Source organism: Pygoscelis adeliae, unplaced genomic scaffold (assembly GCF_000699105.1).
Source record: "Pygoscelis adeliae isolate BGI_AS28 unplaced genomic scaffold, ASM69910v1 Scaffold121, whole genome shotgun sequence".
NCBI lineage: Eukaryota > Metazoa > Chordata > Aves > Sphenisciformes > Spheniscidae > Pygoscelis > Pygoscelis adeliae.
Window position 1 is genome coordinate 7,423,039 of NW_008824359.1, and position 10,871 is coordinate 7,433,909.

The 10,871-nt window shown below is 43.2% G+C and overlaps 1 protein-coding gene across 2 annotated transcripts; it reads right to left on the bottom strand.

Moving 5' to 3' along the window:
* Nucleotides 1-36: 36 nt before the first annotated feature.
* On the bottom strand, nucleotides 37-9,088 carry LOC103913232 (L-threonine 3-dehydrogenase, mitochondrial). Of its 2 annotated transcripts, XM_009319706.1 has the most exons (9): nucleotides 8,992-9,088; nucleotides 5,391-5,592; nucleotides 4,989-5,031; nucleotides 3,477-3,547; nucleotides 2,572-2,721; nucleotides 2,310-2,482; nucleotides 1,378-1,468; nucleotides 641-910; nucleotides 37-420 (listed from the first exon to the last, which is right to left on the bottom strand). In XM_009319706.1, the coding sequence occupies exons 2-9, from the start codon at nucleotides 5,572-5,574 to the stop codon at nucleotides 281-283; spliced, it is 1,122 nt and encodes a 373-aa protein (XP_009317981.1). In that variant the 5' UTR covers nucleotides 5,575-5,592; nucleotides 8,992-9,088; the 3' UTR covers nucleotides 37-280. The 2 variants fall into 2 exon arrangements, with proteins under 2 accessions (XP_009317981.1, XP_009317980.1); XM_009319705.1 differs by lacking the exon at nucleotides 8,992-9,088 and having other exon boundaries at nucleotides 5,391-6,183.
* Between the last annotated feature and the right edge of the window lie 1,783 nt (nucleotides 9,089-10,871).

The following is a 10,871-nucleotide window of genomic DNA, read 5'->3' on the forward strand; positions in this document are numbered from 1 at the left end:
CCAGGAGTAAGTGTTTTGGTTTGTTTTTTTCTTTCCCCTAGCTGCTTAAGCGTGAAAGTTCAAGAATTCTGTGTTTGTCATTGGTGCCGTGCTTGAAGACAGTACCAAATGATTTCTTTTATCTAATAGTACATTGCAGCTACAGCATGTTTCTGCCCAAATCTATTGCTACTTACAAAATATAATAATTGACATGCTCTAAGACTCAGAAGATTATAAACTAATTTAGCCATTTCTTCCTGGTCCTCTGTGGAAATCTGGAAACATCTTACAAAGTATTTCAGTTAGCTTGAGCAATCCTGGAGTCAGACCCAAGGAAGCTAAACATTGTAGTCACCAACTCAGGGAGATCATAATCATGTTTCCAACCCCAATCCCTCCGGGCGTTCCTGTCATCAAAGTTCATCGGCCAGCTGTCAGCTGCAATGAAAAGAAAAGAAGAAACACGGAGCATGAGGTTTAAGAAAAGTTTCTTTAAACTGTAAGACGTATCATCAGTGGCCATTTGAACTGAATTTCAAACTGTAAGACTTGAACTGTACAGGAGCAATTTGCAAGCGCCTCAAAAGAAAAGAAACTTTGTTTTGCCCTCAACATATAGCAATCTAATATATTTTCCTACCAAGAAGCCGATACTAACCTATGGCCTGCCTGACTTCATCCACATTGTAGGTCACCTGGAGTTCAGGAACGTGCTTCTGCACCTCTTGCGCCAGCTCTTCAGGAGTGAAGCTCATGGCACTGATGTTGTATGTCCTCATGCTCAGTGCCTCTGCAGGGGCCTCCATGACCTCTAGAGTCGCTTTCAGACAGTCATCAATATACATCATAGGGAGACGAGTGTCCGGCTTTAGGTTGCACTGGAATTTGCCAGTCTTTATGGCATCATGGAAAATCTGGACAGCATAATCTGTAGAAAAGGACAATGGATGTGTGTACTCATCTGCCTCAATCTGTCGCTCACTTCATGACAGCCAACAATCCTCAGACTACCCCCAAAGTCTGCTGTCTAAAGTCTAGCAGCAGAACTGTGTATGATTTACGTCGTAGAAGTCATTCCAAACTATCCCAATGCTATTCTAGCATTTGCACATCGCAGCAAGACAGCAGAGTTTAAAATATTTTTAAAGGAAATGGTCTCAATGAGTGTAATCAATCCAAAAAATCTGATACTGTTTAAAAGTAAAGGCTACGAAATTATGCCCTAAGCTGGAGTGGACAAAAGTATTGCTGTAACACTGCTGAAATAGCATCTCTACACTGACGCTCTATACTGCCACAGGTTCAATTTCTACAAACACATTAAAAATGACTGTGTTGGCTTACATTTTTGCCGCTCTTGCTTGCAATACTGAGAACTACGCACAAGTCACTTACCAGTTGTTCCCCCACCAGGCTGAGAGTCAGCGGATATAATTCCTGGATACCTCAGGCAGCGGAAGTCTAGACCATACCGGTAGTGGTAGTACTATGGAGGGAGGAAGGAAACACGGCTTTACGCACCAAGACTAGGCCACACAACTCATTGATTTCACAGGAAAAATCTGCCACAGGATGAACCTTCATTCCGTAGCCATCCCATGACAGGGATGAAAGAAAAGGAACTACTGAACAGTCTCCATTCCCTGCCAGGCAGCTGATCTCCCTGCTTGCCCTTTTCTAGTTTACATCTGCATCAGCAGATATGAATTCTTGATACGGATTGGCTTCTAATGTAGGGTCTAGGTCTAGTGTTCAGAAACTGAACATTCCTAAGTTTGAGAGACATTTCAGGTTAATACAGTCTTCAGACCTGCCACTGTCCTTCATCAGTTTGAAGTGTGAGGAAACCGTATGTAAAAATATCAGCTTTAACAATGTTATGTTTCTAAAAAACTACAAAGCCAAAAGAGAAGTTGTGCATGTACAGACTCCCACGGCTTTGACTTCAGAGTCTGTCTTTTTTGGGGGGGGGGGGGGGGGGGAAGGGCAAAAGTCATCATTGTCTAGCATGCTTTCACAAGGTTTTGTACACTGTCATTTATGCAAGGCCATTCATACTGGCAGATGAGGCAGAGAGGCCAAAGTCAAAAGAACCAGGGAAAGAAATGATATTGGAAGTCAGATGTTTGCCAGCTTCCAATTCTTTGTACTTTTTCCAACAAAACTCAGAACATATTTGTCCGTAAGAGCTGCCTCAGACTACTGTTGAGTACTAAAGCCTGCAGGAAGGAAAGAACGGGGAAAAGAACACTGCAGTGAGGAATCTTACAAAAGCAGTGAAGTTCTCCCAGAACTTTCATGAAATAAATAAAACAAAAAATTCTCACTTCTCCCATGAGCTCAGCGTGAACCTTGGAGACTCCATAGATTGTCCTAGGTCTCTGAATGCAGAGATCAGGAGTTGGATCTCGAGGAGAGGTGGGTCCAAAGGCTCCGATAGTGCTTGGAACAAAGAGTCTCAAATTATGCTCAGCTGCAATATCCAGAACGTTGTGTAAACCTGGAACAACCAACAGGATTTATCAGAACATACACTGCACTTTCTCAAGCCTCTGCAGGAGTCATGAACTTGAAACCCATGTCACATACCGGTAATATTTACAGCTCTGGCCAAAGGGACGTTTGCTTCTCCAACAGCACTGAGCAAAGCGCTATAGTGGAACAGCCAAGTTATCCGGTTATTCACCACTATCTCACGTAAATTCTTGTAGTCCAAGATATCCGCATAGATAAAAGGACCTAGAAGAAATGGAACCAGTAGGAGATCGAATGTCAAGAAGAATGGATATAAAGAAAAGTCCTACATGAAACTCAAACTGCTGCTTCTTGACCATACCTATATTCAGGATTTGACTGCATAGCAGAATGCACACCTAACAGCAGGGGTCAATAAATTAGTAAATAAGCAGGAGAAATGAAGGGAAACTGTTACCTTTATCTCAGACTGATGCAAGAACTCCTGTTTTATCCAGTCAATGGCATGAAAACAGGGAACACGTAGTGTACGCTATTCAAATATCTAAATACATCACTAAACAGTAATGATGAAGAAAAACTTATGCAAGTTTCTAATGAAAATAAAAGAATCCAAAAAACCTACTCTACATCCATCTGATCATGAAAATTGCCTGAGCATGGAAAAAACGAAGCACAAATTTAATTTCCAACTCGTTCCCTCCAAAAGAATACATGCATCTCTTTCTACAGCAGGAGCACAACAGCCAAGCTCAACTTGACTCAAGTAGCTATTCTGGCCAACAAAATGGCAAAGCAACAGTGCAAAAATGCAAAGAAAAATATTTAGAAAAAGGGAATAATAGGTAGAAGAAATCAATGTCTTGGCACGATTTCAAAGCAGGAAGGCATTATCCAGAAGTTTCGAACAGCAACTTGTTCAGTTCAATCCACTTATAATTTAGACTTTGGTAATTAGTCTATCGACATCAGACGTAAAGTCAAGATTTTTTTTTCCATATGCTTCCCCAGTCACTTACCACTATAAAAAACACTATCTGCAGGCTTTCTAATGTCAGACAAGATCACGTTGTTCTTTCCAAAGCGTTTCCTGTGTAAAAATACCCACACAGTACAGTGAGTCCACAGTCTTCAAGATAATTTATAAAGTGCTATGCTGCTATTTTGTTTATCAGGAGATATATCAGAAGAACAATAATTTCCACAATGAAATCAGCTATTGCACTTAAAAAAAAAAAACCACCGGTCCCTTAAATGACAATACAGCATCTTATAAAATTAGTAAACTACTTCTAGTAGCAGTGAAAGACTGCATAAGGACAGAGAAGTCTTTTAGAAAACAAAAATATATTGAGAAGACAGACCTTCCTACCTTCTTCTTTCTGAAAATTTTACCCAGAGATAATCTACTCCCCTGCGGACAACAAAAAGCCTCTGGGCTTGCTGTAACTGCAGCTACTTTTATATCAACAAAGTAAATACAACTGAGCAATCTCTGCCTCGTGCTTTTCTAATCAGCACAAGGCTGTCGCAGAGAGCAAGTCTGATGACATTGGAGTACATTCCGGCCTTCCATTATTTGGATGAGTTTTAAATATTTCATAGAAATGGTAAAAAACATTCAAACTGCAACAGTGTTGAATGCAGTGAGTTTGCTCACTTTTGGCCATAGTCCAAAGCCTCTGCAACAAACACTGTCTATGTGCAAACGATACTCTGGAGCTGAGTAAGCGTGGATACGGACGACGACATGGAACAGGGAGAGCTCTCAGAGCATTTTACAGTTCTTGAAAAGATACCGTGGAAAAAATAAGGTAACTGTGTATGTGAGGTGGGGGAACAGAAAGAGCCAGAAGAAATATATTTTCGATTTACTCCTTTTGCTGCATCAGTTTGTCTTTCACCAAATCATAAAAACTTCAAGATCTCGTATCCTAATCTTCACTTTTCTTTGCGCTTTACTAAACAGGGCACCTTATTCCTGAAGTTACTTAACTGAAATTCTCAGAAAGATAAAAGTCAGCAGTTGCAAAGCCCAACAGCAGGGTAGTTAGCAAAGGACTACGTATTTTTTTCAAGTGGATGTTTGCACTTTTTTCTCTTCTACAGTACCTGCATAAAATTGCAGCCTTTGTCTCTCTATTGAGCACTCAAATCCAGCCTTATTTGGCTAGACCAAAAAAGGAGGAAAGGAAGACTGACCACTCTCTGAGGATGCAGACTGCTAATACTTCCATTTAACTGGAAGCAAACTGAACTCAGCAGCTGGTCTCTTAGACAAAATTATGTTATTTTGGGAATCGTGACCAATGTACACACAGGAAGTACGTCAGTGAACCTAAACCAAGCACAGGAGTAAAAAAATAAAAAAACAGTGAAAATTTAAAGTTATTTACAAAACTAAGATGCAAAAAAGAATCCGCGTCACTAGGATTCTTTTAAAAGGCACTTTCCAGGAAATTACTGCTTCTAGAAGTGTCGGCTAAAGCTTGAATTCCTCACTAACAGCAAGTCAGAGAATCATGGCGTACCTCAGAAGCTTAGCAAGTCCCACTCCAAGCTGGCCAAGACCACCTAAAAGGCAACGCACAAGAGAGAAAAATCAGAGGAAAAAGCGGTATCAAAATACAGAGTTCCATTATTACATGTATCACATCAGAAATGAGTACTGTTTTTCTCAGCGAGTCAGAAAGCTTTTATATTTTTCCTCAAGGAAAACCCAATGAACTGGGTTTAGTAGATTTCTGGAATAAAAATAGTAGGAAAGTTCACATGGGACTCTGATCCTATCACCATACGGGAAAGACCATCACAGTTCTGGGATATTTGAGTATTTTTGCTTCCAGCGTTCTGCTCACCGGGAAGGGAGGAGGGGAGCAGGGGACTTGACTGAGAAGCTGGAGCAGGAACAGAGCTATGACAGGAATGCTGACCTGTAATTAGCACCCGAGGATGATCAGACTCGGAAAAAGAAACCGAGTGAAAGCTAGCATCGGAGGCCACCTGCCGGGGTGAGACGCCAATGCATCGAACAGGCACGATGGAAATCCCACATCCACAACCAGAGCTCTGTAGCAGCTGGCTGACAGCTCTGCTCACGTTTTTCACAATTGGCATCTTCCTCCTTCAAATACACTGTGAGAAGAAGAGAAGAGATCAGTCACAAATGACTCAACCATATTAAACATTTTAAACACTCCCCTGGAAAACTCTGAAGGGTTTAAGAGAAGTGTGATGCAATCCAAGCCCTAGCTGACGTGCCCAAGCTGAGAGCCACGTTGTCTACTAGAAGCAGCCTGTGAAGTAACGTGAATAGAAGTAATGTATTCACCAGAGCAAGCTCAAGAAAATATCCACAGCCCCAGCACAGAATCCAGTATAATGAACAGTGAGAATATAGTTCAAGTTTAAGCCTTTTTAAAACACTTAAAAATCACGATTTCAAGCACAAAAGACAACAAACAGAATTCAACAAGTTCAGCTGCTATGATTACACAGCTTCACTCTAGGTACTTTAGAGTGGAAGTTTTGTAGGCTGCCATGAATAAGCAAACCTTCTTACTTATTGCATCAGCAAGATTCAGCTAAGCCAACAGAGGCAGCGGTAAATCTCTTTAAAGAGCACTGCTTTGCTTGAACTTAATACTCATGATGGACAGTACTCAGGAAGCGAACAAAGAAGCAGCAGTATTTACCCAGGACTCATGAAAATGTCCTAATTACTTCACCAAAAAAAAAAAAAAAAAATCAAACGTGATTTGCTTATAATAACACATTGCAAAAATATCCCTAAGCTACCCTGAGCTACGTGCAAGTTTGGTTTTCTTTCTCTCCAAATCTTTCATATTGGGGAAGGAAATGGAGAAGAATGCACCCCAAATGAATCACACAGGCATCCACAAATGGCCTCTTCTGAGGTTCCAGTTTACTCCTTTCAAATACAACTCCTAAGGTGCAGTCACTTAAATTCTTCCTTATCCCCCCTTCAAACAACTTTTAATTCTCTTTCCCAAAGTGACAGAATGAGTAAATCCCCAAATGAAAACATCTTTAAAACTAGCTTGCTTGAGATTACCCTGCCAGTTCTTTTCTCGTATGTGTTCTTGTTGCATATATTATAAAAAAAGAGAGTCAGGGTGAAGGAAGGCCACAACAAGAAATTACATCAGCTAATTGCTGCAGATGAATTCCAGCACTACCAATTCTAGTATGCATAGAAAAGCAAACAAGTAATTAATGTGGGTGTTCCTTTCACTTACGGCAAACACAGAAGGCTGAGAATTTTCTGATACTTTAGGGAGTCCTGCTATTTAAATACAGAAGGCTTGCTAAACTATCTATCATATGCTTAATAAAATACCTCCCCCCAAAATTAAAAATCACATTTGCATATTAAAACTGATCAAGGAGACTTATTCTGAGATGCATCTTTTCCCCCCCCTCAGACTCGTTTGCTCACTTGTTTATTGCCTTGAGAACCACTGTCAATTAGTATCCTGATGAATTAGCCAAGCCTCTGCTGCACCTCACAGCCACAAACCCATCAGAGGGATCAGTCTCCCCGATTACAGGTGTGATCTGTCAAAGCTGTATCTCTCCTGTCCCGGTGCTACAGAAGCAATCGCTCCATCTTCTCTAGGCTTTGCAAAAGTCTCCTGCAATTCCTTGCTGTACACCAACTCTGTATACCTACATCTAACTCCACCTAACAAAACCAGAGCAAACAGGCTGTTCCTTGAGCACTGAAAGCGAAGCAGCCCCATTTCCTGAGGACTCAGTCTCAGAGTTAACTAACTGCTATCTAAGAGGTTATGACATCTTTCTCATACCTTGATTCTTCCATGTTGATTAGTACAATTCAGCTTATATCGCTGATGGGCCACGAAGATGATGAAGGGACTGAAGCATCTCTCCTATGAGGAGAGGCTGAGAGATCTGGGACTGTTCAGCCTTGAGAAGAGAAGGCTCTGGGGGGGATCTTATCAGTGTATGTAAATACCTGAAGGGAGGGTGCAAAGAGGACGGAGCCAGGCTCTCTTCAGTGGTGCCCAGTGCCAGGACCAGAGGCCACGGGCACACACTGAAACACAGGAGGTTCCCTCTGAACATCAGGAAACACTTTTTTGCTGTGAGGGCGACCGAGCGCTGGCACAGGTGGTGGAGTCTCCATCCTTGGAGCCGTCTCGACACGGTCCTGGGCAACTGGGTCTGGGTGGCCCTGCTTGAGCAGGGGGGTTGGACCAGATGACCTCCAGAGGTGCCCTCCAACCTCAACCACGGCACTAGTGAGATTTCCCTCCCCTGCAAGCCCACCTTCACAAAACAGACATGTTCTTGCTATTTTTGAGACTCAGTCCCCATCAAGCTTACTTGAAATTAGCCGATAGGTGCAAAAATAGTTAGGTGTGCAGGGAAAGAAGGCAGCAGGCAGACATATCCAGACAATTCAATCTCGTAGAACATGTTTCTCCCTGGGAAACCCACTAAGAGTGTTAAAGGGCAGCGTTAGCCCTTTAAAGAGCCATGATAATCCCCTCTTGTTTCAGAATGGGAGAATAAACAACTCTTATAGCACTAAGAGAGACTCGCTGGTCTCTGTTGCACAAAATTTTCCCTTAAAGTACCTGAAAAAGGCATTTTGCATTTTAAGCTCTATAAACAAAGTACAAACTAAAGTTAGTTGCTACTAAAAATGCCACGCTAGGTTCAAATTGGTTTCCCACCTGCTGGACTGGTTTCTCCAAACGCACCTGGAGTGAAACCGCACAAGGCTTAAGCTGAGAATTTACTTGCAAGTCTAGGCTGACTCAAAAGAACAGTAAACACATTTTAACACCAGACACTGAAAAACCCCTGGCTCACCAAGCAGCACAGCTGCATGCAAAAACCCCACCTACGACACGCACGTATTTCTATTTCAAATAGGAAGGGGAGGGGGGGGGGGGGGAGGGGGCTCTATTAAATTCTAAAAGTTGCCAGCAAGCGCACAGATATATAAAGAAATTAACAGCACCCCTTAAAAACACTACCCCAAACCAACCATGAGATAAAGGTAGCCCCAACACAAAGGGATTACCTCGCAAGAGCAACTTAGACAGAAAAGCCCATTCTGCTAGATCGGTTTCCCACGTTAAATAACTTCGAGAAGTTATTAACAGCTCTGAACATAAGAAGTATTAATTTAACTGATGTAAAAAACTTTATTTTTTGATAGGTTTCTCTTTTTTACTATCCCAAAGAGGAATACTTCTGTACTGTTAGGAACTGGAGAAAAAAAGATATATACAAATATATATTCCAACTCCCCCTACCCTGTATTACCTTCTGACTAGTTTTTTCAGTCACTGGTTTTACTCATTGACCCAAGCTGATACTGGAAACTAACCCTTTTGTTTTCTAGATTAAGAAAAACGAGGAAGCTTTATCCTGAAACATGGAAGTTGTTTCTCCCACCCCACTAATTTAAATTAACAACCAACGCTAATTTCAAGGATTAAGCAATACACACTGGAATTCTCCCTCTTCTGTACTCACCTGTCCCTCAGCCGGTGATAGAGCAGAAGCAGAGCGGAGATGGCAATTTATAGGACACTGCCTCTTTTGAAAGCCAATCAAAACCTGACAGAAAGTAGGAGTTGTCCCACACCTTAAAAAAAAAAAAAAGCGTGCGCGTGAGAGCAGCAGCCGCCAGGGATATCACTTCGTTCACATTCGCTTGATTTTGAAACGCCTGTAACTTGGTGATAGGCAGAGGACTCTCAAGCTATGCAACCAGCTCCTTTAACTAACAGGATCGTACCACCTAGGGTCATCTCTGAAGGACAGGTCTTAAACTAATTGGTTGCAGCGCAAAGGATTAGTATAAAGCAAACACATGTTCAAATGTAAAGCAATAATCTCCCTTGGATAGCAGGAAATTTCTGAGTTTCGTAAGAAGATTAAAGCACGGGGAGAGGGAAAAGAGGGGGGAAAAAAGAAACAGGTTCATAAACTGACATTTAGCAAGTTAACGGCCAGCTGCTGTTCCTTTGTGAGATTTCCAAAGTGTTATATAAGCAGCAAGCACCTGTTGCTCATATAGAAGACAAAAAACACGTTTATAGAAGCTAGTAGTTTCTTATGTATTAGTTATTAATAGAACACTACGGTGATAAGAAAGATAAGAAACTCATGGGTTTGGTCTGGAAAATCCCACAACAGTAAGCTTCAAAGAAAATGGGAAAGAGGGAGGAGAGAAGAGGTCAGAACCAACCCCCAAATCTCCCACAGCATTTCTGGGGGCACACTGCTGCTGAGATGTCACGGGATGCTCCTCCACAGAGCTAACCAAAGGCGGCCAAAACTTGCTTCTTTCAAAGCAAGTTTAGATACACTCTAGGGCACAGGATCTCGCAGATGCCCAACCACTAGTACTTTCAAAACGGCCAACATCCTTGGGTATACGGTCCACACCAACGCACTAAACTCCAAGTTATCGTTCTCAACTCACGCTTATCTCTGAAACACAGAGTATCTGCTTCAGACCTGAGGAAGGGCTTACGCATTGGAAAGCTCCTCTACTTTTTCCAACTGTATCACGAAGAGCTCGAGTGGAAAGATACTGCCTGCCTTGGGCATCCAGAAGACGAAGCACCTGCCACCTTGCCTGTCCTATGGGAAAGCCTTACTGCCCGGTGCCCAAGTGCTGCCAACTGGAAAGTCCATGGGATCACCGCACCTGGGAGCGCTCAAGCTGCATCAACTAGGGGATACCCTCAGCTCAACCAACACTTAACGCAGCCTGGATAGACAGAAAGACCAAAGCCATCACACATCCCCTGTTGGCATTTCCTCCGGTTCAGAGAGCCCCGAACCGGGGGGTAAGGGGACTCTGCGTCCTTCCCTGCGTCCCCTGGCATGGTGGATGTGCCAGGGCGGAGCAGAGGGGTGGCCGGGCTGGTGCTGTTCCCGCCGGCAGGCAGCTGTTGGCTAACCTCAGTTAAAATAACCTTGACACACACGCACAACCTCCGCGGCTCGGTTTTCAGAGGTGACGCACGACCGCGGGAGGACGCCGTACCACTCACAAAGCTCGCCAAGAAACGACGTCAGCCTGAAACGCCAAGGGACAGACTAGAAACCCGACCTCAGCACCCAACTAAAAAAAAAACCCAAAAGTCAGATTATACCAGCTACTGAACGGCCCGATGCTCTCGGAGTGGATAAGGAAAAGATCTACTTCACACCGGGCCTCCACAGATGAAGGAAAGAGGCTGGTGCGAGTTACGCGCATGAAGAAAACCTGTGAGCCCGCGCCAGGTCTCTGGTGAGAAGCAAAAGGGCTTCAAGACCGAAGCCCCGCTCCCACCCCCGGCCCCAAACGGGCGGCGGCACCTCACGCCGTTGCCCCGGGAGGAGACGGAGGGGTGGCGGGG